Source organism: Trachypithecus francoisi, unplaced genomic scaffold (assembly GCF_009764315.1).
Source record: "Trachypithecus francoisi isolate TF-2019V2 unplaced genomic scaffold, Tfra_2.0 Lachesis_group5, whole genome shotgun sequence".
NCBI lineage: Eukaryota > Metazoa > Chordata > Mammalia > Primates > Cercopithecidae > Trachypithecus > Trachypithecus francoisi.
The window spans coordinates 47124731-47141159 of record NW_022681470.1 but is presented as its reverse complement, the minus strand read 5'-3'; the positions used below and the strand labels follow the sequence as shown (position 1 = coordinate 47141159).

Genomic DNA, 16429 nt, shown 5'->3' with positions numbered 1-16429 from the left:
GCAATCCCCTTTAAACTACTGGAAGACTCTCTGAAGAAGTACAGGTACAAACAAGGCAAGACTGAAATAAATACCTAATTTTTCAATGCCTAGGTATTGATGCATGCCTTCAGGCATCCAAAATATTCAAGGAAATATAACCTAACAAAATTGATTAAATAAAGTGCTAGTCACCAAACCTGGAGAGGTAAGGTTTAACTTCTCATCCAGGAACTGAAAATAGCTGTTTTGTGGGCCAGGTGAAGTGGCTCATGTCTATAATTCCAGCTCTTTGAGAGGCCAAGGCAGGAGGATCACTTGAGTCCAAGAGTTCACTAACTCTTTTGTTGCATGGGCAACAAAGTAGACCCTATCTCTATAAAAAATTAGTCAGGCATGGTAACACATGCCTGGAGTCTCAACTACTCAGGAGGCTGAGCTGGGAGGATCACTTGAGATGTGGGAAATTGAGTCTGCAGTGAGCCATGATTGTGCAACTGCACTCTGGTCTGGGCAACAGACTGAGACTCTGTCTCAAAAAAAAAAAAAAAAAAGTTATTTTGAGGTACTTGTGATAGCTATAAGATGTTTTTTGTAAAATTAATGGCAACCACAAAGATAAAACCTATAACAGATACTCTAAAAGTAAAACTTAAGGAATTAATAATACCACCAGAGAAAATAACCAGAAAGGAAACAGTAAGAAGTGAAGAAAGGAAGAGAGGAGTTACAAAACATTTAGTAACAAAATGGCAGTATCAAGTCCTTACCTACCAATAACAATACTGAATATAAATGGACTAAATTGTCCAACTAAAATTTAGTGTCTGAATGAATTAAAAAAGAACAAAAAACTAAACCCAACTGTGTGTTGCCTACAAACAATCCACTTTGCCTATAAAAACACACATGGATTGAAATTGAAGAGGTGGAAATATGTATTCCATGAAATGAAAATGAAAACCAAAAAAGAGCAGGAGTAGCTATGCTTACATTATATATAATAGACATTAAATCAAAAACTATAAAAACAGAGAAAGAATTTCACTGTATAATGATAAAAACATCAATTCAGTAACAGGATATAACAATAGTAAATGTATATGTACTAAGACCACAACACCCAAATATGTAAAGCAAACATTAATAGATTTCAAGGGAAAGATACACTTCAATGCAATAATAGTAGGGGACTTCAAAACCCCATTTTCAGCAATGTTTACATTATTTAGGCAGAAAACCAACAAAGAAACATCAAAGTTAAACGATGCTCTAGACTAAATGGATAAAGCTGACATTTCCAGAACATTTCACTCAACTGCTGCAGAATAAACAGTCTTCTCATCAACACATGGAATATCTTCAGAATAGATGATATATAAGGACACAAAACAATTTCAAGAGATTCAAAAAAGTTGAAATCATATCAAGTATCTTTTCTGACCATAATGGACTAAAACTAGAAGTCATTTAACTAAGAGGAATGATGGAAACTGTACAAATACCTGGGAATAAAACAACATGCTACTGAATGACTTAGGTATCAATAAATAAATTAAAAAAGAAAAATTTAAAATGTCTTAAAATGCATAAAAAGGAAATCAAAACATAACAAAATGTATGGAACATAGATAAAGCAGGAATAAGAAGAATATCACAATAAATGCCTAAGACAACAACAACAAAAAGACTTCACATAAAAACTTAATGATGAACCCCAAGAAATGTAGAGAAGCAAACACAAACCAATCCCAAAATCAATAAAAGACAACAAATAGTAAAGATTAGAGCAGAAATAAATGAAAGTGAGATTAAAATATTACAAAAGATCAACAAATCAAATATAATTTTTTAAAAGATAAACAAAATAAACAATCATTTATGTAGTATAAGAACAAGAAGACACATATAAGTAAAATCAAAGATAAAAATGAGACATTACAATGAATAACACAAAAATACAAAAGATTGTTAGAGACTATTACAAATTCCTATATGCTAATAAATTGGAAAACTAGAAAAAATGGATACATTCTTGGAAAAATACAACTTACCTGTATTGAATCACAAATTAAATGAAAACCTGAATAAATCAATAGTGAGTACAAAGATTAAAGAAGTACTAAAAATTCTCCCATCAAAAATAGACTTTACGTTTCTATTTATTTATTTATTTAGAGACAGGATCTTACTTTGTCACCCAGGCTGAAGTGCGGTGGTGCAATCAGAGATCAAGGTAGACTAGACCTCCTGGGCTCAAGTGATTCTGCCTCCGCTTCTCAACCTCTTGAGTAGATAGGATTACAGGCAAATGCTACCAGAGCAAGCTATTTTTTTTTAATTTTTTTGTAGAGAGACAAGCTATGTTGCCCATGCTTCTCTTGAACTCCTGGGCCCAAGCAATCCTCCAGCTTCAGCCTTCCAAAGTTTCAGGATTACAGGCATGAGCCACTGTGCTCAGCTGTCATTTTTTTTATTTTATATTTTTTCTTGTCATGTAGAGTGACTCTCCATAATAAGTTTTTCAGGTTCATCAGTATTTTAGGTTTGCTAATCACTTCCTTTTTAAGAATACAATATATGGCCATTAACTGTAATTGCCATGCTCTACAATGGACCTCTTGAACTTATTCCTTCTGTCATTTTGTATCATTTGGCCAGCATTTTCCAAAATCTCCCATGGCTCCATATCCCCATCCTCTGGTAGCTACCAGTCTACTCTCTCCTTTTATGGGATCAACTTTTTCAGATTTCACATATGAGAGAGGTCAAGCAGAATTTTTCCTTCTGTACCTGGCTTATTTCATTTAACATAATGTCTTCCAGGTTCATCCATGTTGCCACAAATGACATTATTTCATTCTTTATGATGGCTGATAAGTACTCTATTGTGTACATATACCACCTTTTAAAATCTATTCTTTTGCTAATGGACACAGGTTGATTCTATGCTTTGGCTATTGTGAATTATGCTACAATAAACATGGAAGTGCAGATATCTCTTCAACATATAAATACGTATATATATCCAGTAGTGGGATTACCAAATCATATGGTAGTTCTATTTTTATTTTTTGAGAAATATCCAAACTGTTCTCCACAATGGCTGTTTTCATTCACATTCTCACCAGGTGTGTTCAAGGGTTATCTTTTTTCCACATCCTTGCCAAAATTTGTTAACTTTTTTTTTTAATTATAACTATTCTAGCAGGAGTGAAGTGATATCTCATTGCGGTTTCAATTTGCATTTCCCTGATGGTTAGTGATTCTGAATACTTTTTATTAAAATGGCGGCCATTTCTAGATCTTTTTTTGAGAAATATCTATTCAGGTCCTTCGTTCATTTTCAAATCAGGGTATTTTTATTTGTTTTATTTTTTATTATTGATTTATTTTAGTATCTTATATATTTGGGATATTAACCCCTTATTTTCTCCCATTCTGTATATTGTCTTTTCATTCTGTTGTTTCCTTTGTTGTTTGGAAGCTTTTAACTTTGTTGTAATCCAGTACATCTATTTATGCATTTGTTGCCTGTGCTTGTATTCTCTGCACCCTGAGCTCAGAGTTTAGACTATACTATATCATCTATTAAAGTAATTGATTACAAACTTCTTTAATCATTCACTTCCTACAATTCCTCTTTCAAGAAATGTGAAATGGTCTCAAAGGCCATTTAAGTCCTTCTACCATGTAGAGGTTTACATTCTCTGTTTCCTGGGTGGCTAGTCAGGACAATAAATGATTAATCTATGCTTGGCTTTTTGCTTCTGTTTGATATATATTACTATTTCTCACATTCCTCCCCATTTAATGAATAAACTTCTCTCAACCTCATCTGTTTCTTCTCTTTCCTCTCCCTCTCTATGCTCTATATCTTTCCCTGTCTCTCCTGTACACCCTCCATGCTTCCCACACAAGTATATACACACACACACACTCGCACAGATATACATTACCAGTTATAACAACCTTTCAATCAAAGTTGCTATCTATCTGTAAAGGAGTTAATGTCATTAGGTTTGAGGTCTGACTCACTGGATTTAAATTCTTGCTAGGTATACAGCCTCGGAGAATTTATTTCTAACAATCTTCTCTCATTTATCAAAAGGGGATAAAAAGAGCACACGTCTCAGTGCAATAGTTTAAAATTCATAGGTTGATCGCTTAGAAACAAGTCTAATTAAATTATAATTTCAATTTCAATGATTAGGTAAAAGTTATCTGCCAGAAGATGTTTAATGATCACTAGTATGAAAGTTGTTTTTTGCCTGTCAAATGTATAAACTTATTGACTGCTAATCAGTGAAAAATTACGTTTTAAAGTTTATAGGAGAAAAGTAGCCAAATATATTTATTTTTCCCATAAAAGATGAAAACTGAATGTGTCTATATCAATGTGCTTCCACTGCCTATGGCTGGCACAGATAAGATAAATTAAAAATCTTCTTATATTTGAAATATCTGGATTGCTCTTCTCAAAGTGTATTAACTGTAAGATGCTTGGAGTACCACAACTATACATTTTACTGCCCTAGCAGGAAATGGTAGCATATTTCTAAACTTCCCAACATATATTTTAGATATCAGTGGAAGTAGGTTTTTACAGATGATTAGTGCTTCTCAGTTTAGAGCAAATAGTTAACTTTTAATTTGTCCTAGTCACATGAACCCTCAAAGATGATAATTGAGAAATATATTCCTCTACTGAGCTTGATTTTCTGTGAACTTTAGTCAGGGTGTATACTAACAAGTAGAAAACCTCATTCTTTTTCATACTTAGGTGGCTATTTCATTTTAGCTCACATGAGAATATTTACTCATTTCGTGATTCCGAGTGTATTTAATGAATGACTACTATGGGTCATTCATTTGAGTCTTAAAAATACAATGGTTATAAGAAGAAATAATTCACATCTACGTGAAACATGAATCAAGGAGTGACACAACCAAGTTCACAGAAGGAAAAGAAAATTGTGCCATATAACAGGAGGACCTGAATTAATTGGAGACAGGTATGGTAGAGCAGAAAAGATGGCAGTTCCCACATATTATTATTATCTTTGAAGTTCATATAAAGCAGGTAATATTTAAGAAGTTTATATTATATAAATCCCCGAAAGGAGATGGTAATACTAAGTGTTTGCTAGATAACAAGTCTCAATTTATAATCCATACAAGACAGTGATATCCAGAGAAAGATGAAATTGCCAGGTGATATTTTATGAAGTGTTTGTGTGTAAAATTGTATTCTAACCATCAAGCCTGATTCAAACCGAAAGGTTATAATTTGGGGAATAAAAAATTTACACCTTGTAAACTTAAGTTTATACTTTTTCTGAAAACGTATTTTGTCATAAAGTACCATATTCAATCTCCCTATTCGATGTATATATGAAAGACATAAAATTAAGAGCATGTTGAAATAAATCATTTGTATATTAAAGCCTATGACCTGCAGCAACACATTTTCATTTGCCTCAACTATGTGGGAAAATATAATATTCTAAAAGGAATTATCTTTAAGACATTTTAAGACATATTTCAAGAAAAATATACATTCTACTGAATTGGGTTATTATTCAAAACTCATCTTTATTATGAAAAAAATTTATTGAAAGATGGGCAATTTATATTTATCGTCACTAAAAATGCAGTTATTCTTTAAAAACGATTCTTCATTTTGACTTCTTCATGTAACTTGAAATGAAGCAATACCTGAAGTTGTAATTTATTGTAAGCTCAGATATATAATTGGTTAGTTACCTTCACATAATCCACGATTTAAAAATCTTTGACCCAATGTTTAAGGTAGATGTGGTGTCATTATAAAGAAATCTCAGAGGAAATACTGCTTATATGATTGAAGAAATTCTCAGCAAACATTAGTTTTTCATTAACAGATATCTATTTCCCATTTACCTATCTTTATGAGCATTTAACTTATTAGTCTTTACCTGAAACAACAATGGTGATGTGCATAGTCTTTGAGTGATTTTATTTATAAATTATCTTGTAAATTTTTACTTATTAATTCTATAAAATTTCATTACCTTAATCAGTAATATTTATGTATTTTTAAAAATTAACATCCTGGCACGAAAAACCCACTTCACAAATTTACATGTACCAAAAATTACTAAGAAGTAATCCATGTTTTCTGTACCTCTGTAGTTAAGTTTTACACATTTTACCTCAAAATGTCCCCAGTATCAGTTTTATTATACCTGTGATCATAGATGTGATGTGTTTACACCACTGAGGTTATGAACATGCAAAAATTCAGAAAGCTTTACATTTTGTGAATTAAATTGGTGAGGATAGGATTTGAAACTTCAGCAGTTTCACTCCTAAGTTCATTTCCTTTTAAAAATTAAAATTCCCTAGCTAAAATAATAAAATATATTTATGAATGCAATTTTTTTCATGTATTAATGAAGATAATGAATTACTTCTGTAACTATAAATGCTAAAATAAAATAAGTCAGTGTTTCTCTTTTCATCAGAAAAAAACAGACTAAATATTTTATTTTATTTTATCTCAGATATGTCTGTGCCTCTTGGCTTGTCTACACTGATCAATAGCTACCTAATCTGTATTATTATATGAATGTAATTAAGCAGTAATTTTGATAACTTGATATAATATTTGTAATAAAAAACTATACTATCAAACTTTAGAAAGCAAAATTTAAGCAAAATTATTACATATTTTACTTTATTCAAATGAGAAGATCATTAACAGCATGTTTGTATATTTTTACACTAAACTTTTGCTAAGAAGTGTTCAAAATGTGATTTAATTTAAACAAGCATAATCAATTTCTATATTATCATATATACTTGCATCCATTTTGTATTTCTCTTAAAGTTTCATAAAACCCTATGAAGCAATGAAAGTGATTTAAAACTATGTAACATAAATTAAATTATTTTCAGTAATTTCAGAGTCCTAAAATTATAACATATTTTAAGAATTTGAAGTGTGCATAATCAACCATAAACCGGAAAATCCTTTAACACTTTCTCAGTAGCCCCATCTTCATCTTTTTTATTTCTTTTTTTTTTTTTTTTTTTTTTTTTTTTTTGAGACGGAGTCTTGCTCTGCCACCAGGCTGGAGTGCAGTGGCCGGCTCTCAGCTCACTGCAAGCTCCGCCTCCCGGGTTCACGCCATTCTCCTGTCTCAGCCTCCCGAGTAGCTGGGACTACAGGCGCCCGCCTCGTCGCCCGGCTAGTTTTTTGTATTTTTTAGTAGAGACGGGGTTTCACCGTATTAGCCAGGATGGTCTCGATCTCCTGACCTCGTGATCCGCCCGTCTCGGCCTCCCAAAGTGCTGGGATTACAGGCTTGAGCCACCGCGCCCGGCCCATCTTTTTTATTTCAATGATAGTCATGAGGTTACAACTACTATTAATTCTTATTGTTCTACTGACATGGCAGTTGTTTTTACTACAGTCATGCTAATTGTCTTCTGTAGTCTACTTTGAGTTTGGCAGCTTTTTCAAAATACATCAGTCATTAATCAGTGCTTCTCAGAAATCCTACATGTAAATACTTTACATAAGTTATATTTATGATTGGACTTTTATCCCCAGTATTTTATTTGCATAGATTCATTCTGCTAAATTTCCAGCATCATATAAAATTTTTTCCCAAGCTTAAAAAAAATTAAACTCTAATACTATTAAATTTATTTTTTAAAATTTGATGTATCAAGGGGCTAAATGGAGAGTGGATTTTTTATCTTGTTAATTACTGAGCATTTAGCTGTTTTATAAACACTAGCTTCAGTGCTACAGGCATCCAGGCTATTTGAAACATTTTCCTTTTACCAGCCTAATGGAAAACAGTGTCATTTGTGAGATGTTGAAGTTATATGGTAAGAATGTTTTTGTTTTTGTTTTTTGAGATGGAGTCTCGATCTGCTTCCCAGACTGGGGTGTAGTGGCACAATTTTGACTCACTGCAACCTCCACCCCCTGGGTCAAGCGATCCTCTTGCCTCAGCCTCCTGAGTAGCTGGGATTACAGGCACACACCACCACAGTTGGCTATTTTTTTTTTTTTCTTTTTTTTTTCTTTAAGTAGAGACAGGGTTTCACCATGTTGGCCAGGCCGATCTCAAACTCCTGACCACAAGTGATGCATCTGCCTCAGCCTCCCAAAGTGCTTGGATTACAGGCATGAACCACTGTGCCCAGCTGGTAAAAATGCTTTTAAAAATCAATTTTATATATCACAGTTACTCAATAAAATTATGGGAAGCCAATATTGGTATTAGTGCCATTTCTTAAGATCTGTATGATTTTACAGATGTAATTAGAATGTTATTGTTATTAAAGTTTGACAACTTAATTTATGATTTTTGTTTTGAATTTGTTCCCAGTAGACATGAATGCTTAGGTAATATATTTAGTTTAAGATTCTGTTGTGTCTGAAAATTTTAATGGTTATTAAATTGCTAGCCAACAAATACAGTAATGTGAGAAGTAACGTAATAATAGCACTTAGGACGTTAGACAACTTCATTTAGTGGAAATTAGCAGTTAAAGGTAAATCTTTTCAGTTACTGCATCATCAGCTTTTGTCAATATATTTTGGGTTTCTTATTCATTGGTATTTAATACAAAATTTCTAATATGAACAGTGGCAAATTCTGTGTTTTGAGGAAACCAAATATATGTATGCACTTTTAAAGAAATCATGACAGTCAATATATTTTAAATATACTGAGTACATTTATGTATTTGTATATATTTAAATGCTAATAATAAAGGTTAATGGCAATGTGGCAATTATGTGACAGGCATTTAACTGAAATTTGATGATGTCATTCTTATTTTCCAGCCTTTTTAATAAGTTGAGTAGGGATACAATTATAATAAACATTGTAGAAAAATAAATATTGTGTGGAAATACATAATAGATGATTGCACATCAGAATTTTTAGCAGGCAAACGTACAACTCTAATAAACCAATAGAGGCTCCTTAGAGTATGCTCCCCAAAAATATTTTCAAAGTAATGTTCTGGTTAAACTGGTTATAGCCCATATGTGTGTTCCATAAAACAGTGGTGCCTTGAAAGGGACTGAGTTACATTAAACTCTAATGATTGTACCTATTTAATTGAAAGACTTTCAAACGTTATGATGGGAAGATAGTTACGTTCTGTGAAGGTTCCAAGTTGAATACAACACTTAGTTAGATACAACAATGTTCTTATTTAATATAAACATAAAGCATCTGGATGAAATCCTGAGATGCCTTTAGGTAAAATGTTCTCATTATGATAATTACACCCAATAGCATGTTTTTAATTCAGCACTCCATTGCTTTGTTTTTCCAGCATTTAATGAATGCATGATCTAGTTGTAACTGAGGGGAACTTTATCTTCAGGAAACAAGGAAAAAAAAAATCCATACCCCTTAGGTTCCAATTTATATACAGACGTTAGCTCCTTATTACCTTCGTAATATTTCCCAGAGTCAAAAACTTTACATCAGTAATGATAAACTAGATTATATTACTAGAAAATAAGCAAGTAAAATAATCCTATAATCTTTACTGGAGTGCAGTAGCATGATCTCGGTTCACTGCCATCTCTGCCTCCTGGGTTCAAATGATTCTTCCACCTCAGCCTCCCATAATCTTGATGACTTTATATGACAAAATTTATTTTCAGTTCATTCACTTGTTCATCCTGTTAAGCTTTAGGGATATATGTGGACCATAGCTATTCTGATTATAGTTGCAAATCAACATCCCGGGCTTATGGACCAGGTTTTACATACATGCTCACAAATCTTTGCCAAAGTAAGCCACATGGCCACAGTGACTTAAAATGTCATCAGTAAATGTCTTATCTTGTGTTCAAGAAAAAGTGACACTGGGAATTTTGATTCATGTCTAATGTTTACTAGTTACAGTGTGGCTGTCCAGAGATGACTGTCTTTACTTAAAGTATTCATATCACCACTTCTTAGGATTATTTTGCTATTTTATCTCAGTTTCCAGCAACACTTTATAAAGATTGTAACAGTGATCATGTAGCACAACAATACAAACCAAATGTGGAGTGGAAATCAGAGCTCTCTTAGATTTCAATTTGAAATTTATGTTTTCTACACAAACTAACCTTGTTGGTTATACACAATGGTGTGGTGTTTTGCGTTATGCTTTATATGAAAATATGGGGAGAATACTAGAAGATGAAGTTTCTTGAAATTAAGAAAATAATTTTCTTTAGTTATTAACAGTAACTATAATTACTTAGTTATTAAATTAGTTTTAGTTTGGTGATGTCCCCAGAGTTTGTTCTTCCTTTATGTTTTTTGCATGACCGATATAGTAGATTAATAGATGGGGTGGCAAAGTGTTTTATCATTTGAAATATTAGAAGGCGAAGTGAGACTACAAATTTAACATACTGAGTGAGTAAAAAGCACCTGATAGCTGAAGAAGGCTCTTTGGAAAGTTGTTCAGGAAGCCTTCTTAGGATCTTCAGAGAAAACATATCCAAAGTGAGCTGGATTAGGTCTATTCATATCAAAGAACAGTGATAAATGGGGTAGAGGAGTTGGGCTAACTAAGCTACTATACAATTGCATTTTTCACAGAAAATACTCTAAAGCCTTTGAATTGCAATTTATTCATTCATATTTTATCTTTGTATAATCTTTGAGCCCTCGAGGTCATAGATTTTCTTATGTTCAACTGTATTGCCAGCAACATGCACAATAATATTAATTGATAATAAAGAGTAGACAATATTTTCTTCGAATAGCTGATTTTGTAGTATTATAGTCTTGTAAACTGATTTCATAAAATAAGTAATTTGTGTTAGTTGTTTTGTAATATGTCTATTGTTCTTATTTGAGAGAGACAAAATGAAGAAAGTCATAAATACATCAGTTCAGAATAGATCATAGATTTATATTTGTATATTTACTAATTGTTAAAAAAGATAGAATTACACTTTTCTAGCATGTATTTACTCTTTCAGCATTTTAGAAAATCTTTAGGAAAGCATGTATCGAAAATCTTTCAGCATTTTAGAAAGCATTTGTACAGGATACAAAATATTACCATTGAATCAATCATCTTGGATTTTTTAGTCTACTTATTTCACTTAGATTGTATCTTAATCTATGAATATATTTGAGTTAACAAATTTAGCACTGTAAACCACTGAAAAATGTATGTCACAGCTTTAAGGTAAAGTTGTGTTATTCTCTATTGATTAAATTACAAGCATTTTACAATAGCTAAAAAATTAAATGAGAGTAAGCTTATAAATTTTTGAATTAATGAGCAAATATTTTGATCATGGTATAAAAATATCTTCTTAGAAGTTTTGTATTACTATATATCTTGAGGTATATCATCAAATTTTAGGACTTAAATATTTTGTTTCAAATGATCTTTTTCAATGTTTAAATTTTTATTTATATATCATATATATAATATTATGCATTTTATATATTATACATGTACTATTATGTACCTACGCTTCAGATTTAAGTAACTTTATTATAGAAGTGAATAGCATAAAAATTTATTTATATCAACTTATAAAGATAACAAAGACATTTTTACTCAATTTTGAGGGAACATTATAATAAATTCAGTCTATGAAAGCCCTATATTTACTGAAAAGATGGCGTTTTGATGAGATCTGAAAGGCAATATACCAAATTGTATATATCAGTGGTTTTATTCAAAGTATGGTCATCAGAAGAGCAGCACTAGCATGTCTGTTAAAAATGCAGATTCTAACTCCTATCTAATACCTAATGAATCAGAATCTGCCGTGAAGTTTCCAGGTGATTCTGACAGGTACTGAAGTTTGAGAACCCGTGGTAGAAAAACGCTAATTAAAACTGTTTAGATGAGCTGATTCTTACAGGAAACAGCAAGAATTTCTCAAAGATGAAAGAACTTCTGATTTATGTTCAGGCCAAAATCTTCCCTAGATTCAAAAGTGATTCTGATCATATAATTAGTCACAAAAATGAGTTGTTTGACTGTCAAATGTGTGCCACAAGTACTAAATATCCATAGTTAGAAACTGTCAGGGTCAGGCCCCTTTGTCCTGGAAGTATGTGCGCTGTTCCTCATTATTCTGCATCAATCCTTTTCCTGCCTCCTTGCACCAAGCAATTTATTATTGTTATTTCACATATTGCCTAATTGTTGTCTCTGCAGAGTTACCCTCTCTGGCCATGTAATGTAAAATATGACCACACTTCATATAGTCATATTTCTCATCAGAGTGGTCTGTATGTGTATCTCTCAGTAAATATCAGAATTTAAAACTTTTAAAAATTAATTTTCTGTCTTTTTAAATTTATTCCTAAACATTTCTCCAAAAGGAGAAGGCTGCTTTCAGAAATTCATCAGTAGATGAATTTCTTATCATGCACTGAGCCTGGCACATTGCAAGCATTTTTTTGGAGAAAAATATAAATAAATATGGCACATGTATATAAAGTGTTTAATCAACATTTTATTTGATTATTTTATAAATATGAATTAACACACTTAAAGTATTAAGCCTAGTAAAGTGTTCTTCTCTGTGGGTGACATTTGAGAATTTTATTGGAGCACTTCTCAGAAAAAAATTCAGACCCAGTTTACTGTAATTCTTTTCTAATTTATTATTAGGCTGATTTTATCTCAGTGTAAATATATAAATTCTTTTAAAAAATGTATAAATCTTGTAAAACCATATCTTTCATTTTTTCTAACTTGGCCAAATTTATCTATAAAACCATTTCGCATCTTGAGAAACTGCAATAGCTGAATTTGGGTTTCCAAATATGTTGTAAACCATAATTATTTAAAATAAAAAAAAGAAGAAAACTGGTTTATCTTTTGATGATGTTTTTGAAGTTCTGTCGCTCCTTAATACCCCTGAGGATTTTTACGTTCTCACTCTAAAGTGAATAGAGAAAGGAAATCATTAGGGTGATGAATATAAATCATTCTTTTTTTTTCAATATACCTTAGAAAACGAAAAAAAAATTACCTTAGTTATTTTGTTATTGTTTAGTAACTCTATATTCATATTCTAGGCATAATAAAGTCATTTTTAGGAATACATATTTTCTTGGGGAAAAAAATCTCGGTGGAAGCTGTTCACTTTAAGTGGCTTGTTTTTTCTTTACATGACTTGGTTTTAGAGTATTCACTCCAGTTAAATACATTATAAATATTGCTTTTCCTACTCATAGCACACAACATAGTATTACAAGCAAGAGTAATTGTAATGTACTGACCCCAGCTAAACTACCAAGTGAACTTCTCAAATGAAAACATTCAGATAGATTACGCATTTATGAATAAAAATAAATTTGCTTTTCAGGGAGTTTGGCCGCTGGAAAGTAAATAACCTTGCAGTTGAGAGAAGAAATTTCCTTGGCTCTCCTCTGCCTCTTGCCCCTGAATTCTTCCGCAACATAAGACTTTTGGGACGTCGACCTACCCTTCAGCAAATCACAGAAAACCTTATCAAGAAATATGGGACACATTTCTTGCTATCTGCTACTCTGGGAGGTACGGCTCTTTGAACATATTTGTGCCTGTGTGTGCTTGTGCATAAAACTGTATAAATCACAGAAAAGTGTTAATTAATCCAGATAGCTACAGTATGAATAGTTATAGAACTCATTCATTCATTTACCCAACACATTTTAAGTGATTATTAAATGTCCCACACAGTGATCACAATTGTGAAGCAGGTGAATATTACTTAGTTTCTGCATGAAAGCTATTTACAATATAACATACACATATTTGACATAATTATTGCACTCTTAAGGTCATATGGAAACTTTTATTTGAAATACATGAATAATAAGCAGTCACAGGTGGGGTCATCAATCCTATTTATAGAGAGAAGGAAAGGTTTCTTGGAGTACGTGTTAAATAACTACAATTAAATTTTTAGCGCCATTTTAGTGTTTCTGATTGTAGTTGATACAGATTGTAGCTGGTACAGAAAAAGTGATAAACAAATAATTACGACGCATAAGAAAGTAGAAATGAATAAATGTCACTTTCTCGATCGATGTATACATTTGTAAAAATTAAGGAAGCTATTGTGTGATATGGTTAAATACTATTTAGCCATACAAATATGGCTTTTTCATAGTGATGTATGATTCAGCATTTTGAATATACTTAAATGACATTTCAGGAGATAATGTGTAATAAGCAAGATATGACGTTTTCCTAAAATTAAAAAATATCCCAGATTTACATATATTTTTAATTTTATGTTTGATTTCAAATAGTGTCCCACAATTTCATTTGGAAATAGATGTTACTTTTTCTTATAATGAAGAACAGTGTACAAAATTCAATAGGAAAGCCACAAAAACAGTGAATCCTTGCTTTCTTGTCAATTTCTTAATGAATTTACCAAAGATAGCCGGGCTGATTCACAACAATGGTATGGTGCCACAAAGGGCAATTTGTTCATTTTTTAGCCTTAGAGGATGTCTTTCCTTAACCTGCCAGCCCAGTCTTTCAGCAAGTCATGTCAATTTTTTACAACGGTATATACCCCATCTCCAGCATCAAACTCTTTCCTCACCTCCTCTCCAGCATCTCTAGACCAAGACATCATCACTTTTTCTTTTTTCCTGCAATACTCCAATGGTCCTTTTTCCACACAGCTCTTTCAAAAACTTGAGTCAGTTCATATTCACTGTTTCAAGTGAAACCTAGAACTGGCCACTTAAAATCAAATCTAATCATCTCCCTATGATTTATAAGACCTTACATCAATGATCTGATGGATGCTACCTTTAAACTCAGGCCTCTTCTCACCTATTCCTCATGCTCTGTTTTTCAGTCACAGTCACAATGATGTTCACATTTTTCTACCTAAATGTTATTTTTCCAATGAGGCTTTTTCCTGACCCCTTTCATCAGTAGTGCCCAGTGAACCCCATTGTTCTCCACTATTTCATGATCAAATTTGCATTTCTCACTGTATTTATTATTATGTGAAATTATTTTAATTATTTGGCTATTGGTTTATTATCTGTAGTTCTTGCGTATTTTCTTAAAAATAAGGGCCCTAGCTGTATTGTTCACCACTTCATCCCCATGGCTCTGACTGCACTTCATTTACACTAGGTTCTCATTAACTATTTGTTAAATGAATAAATAAGTAAAACTACACTTTCTTTGGAGACTGAGGTCATCCAAATCACTAGATATATGTAAACATTTATAATATAAACAAAGAATAACTGAGTTATAATTAAGGAATGATTCTGAATGAAAGCAAATTCAGTGAGCCAACTGGGTCAAATTCACAAATAAAGATTCAGAATCGATGAGAATCAGTACCCAAGTAAGAGTAGATAAGGTAGGCATGAACAGGTTGAAAAATGAGTGGATGTCTGAGCACATTGTGGAAAATAACTCTGGCATGGAATCTCTAGACATTAAAGGTGAAAAATACAGGTGACTAAGGAAGAAACAAAAGTCTGACTGTAAATACACACTATCTCTCCATTACCTTCTTCCACAAAAGGATAGTGATAAAATAAGAAGAGAAAGAGATTAGCCACATTCTTGTTGAATCCTGATTCTCCCTCCCTGCTTTTTAGTCAACTGTGAGACTTTAAAATATATTAAGTAATTCCTCTGAATTTTAATTTTTTTTAATAGAAAAGGGGAGAATAACACCTATGTGATGGGACATGGGAAGGTTAGTATAAATGTTAAAAAATGTGCTTAGCACAGTGTGTGGTATAATTTAAATATGTGATGAATTGAAGTTGTTTTCATTATATTAGTGTAGACAGCCAAAACATATAAAATATTTCAATAGTTGTGAAGATTGAGTCTGTGAAAGCTGTGTCTATTTGGCCAGTTATGTCAATTATTATTAATTGTATAAAATCTGAAAGGTAAAATGTAAATTATTTCTATAACTCCTCCTCTAAAAAAGTTCAGTGATATTCAGTTATATTATTATATAAGTGATTCAAAGCACTTGTAAGTATTTCAGAAGATAAAATATATTTTTCCAGATAAGAAAGGAAGGAAAAGACAAAGACAGAAGATATCAAAAACCACCAACGGTTCCCATATACATTTGTGTTTCTTAGTTTCAAAATTTAACTATGTTTTACTATGTTGGTACTAGGGATGCGACATTTTTGCTTTAAGATTCATTTTTATTTTGTATGTTATTTTGTTGTATAAACCATTTTTCAAAATTTATGACATTAATCACTTGAAGTCGATCTTCCAGTGATGGCAATGTGCGCTCTCTAAATGATTTTACTTCAGTGTCTTAAAAGTTTTGTTCAAGTATTGCCTTAAAGGGGGAAGGAGATGGAATTAGCACCCTTACTCACATTTTAATCTCTCAATATTCCTTGGATTGAGTTTTCATACTTTTTTGTACTGGAATTATTTTTCTTCT

The 16429-nt window shown here is 32.0% G+C and overlaps 1 protein-coding gene across 1 annotated transcript in view; it reads left to right on the top strand.

The window, feature by feature from the left end:
- Positions 1–16429, top strand: part of BRINP3 (BMP/retinoic acid inducible neural specific 3) — a 388006-nt gene that overhangs the window by 179701 nt on the left and 191876 nt on the right. The window contains exon 3 of the mRNA XM_033197383.1: positions 13346–13536. Coding sequence (XP_033053274.1) covers positions 13346–13536 — 191 coding nt within the window. The remainder of the gene's footprint in view (positions 1–13345; positions 13537–16429) is intronic.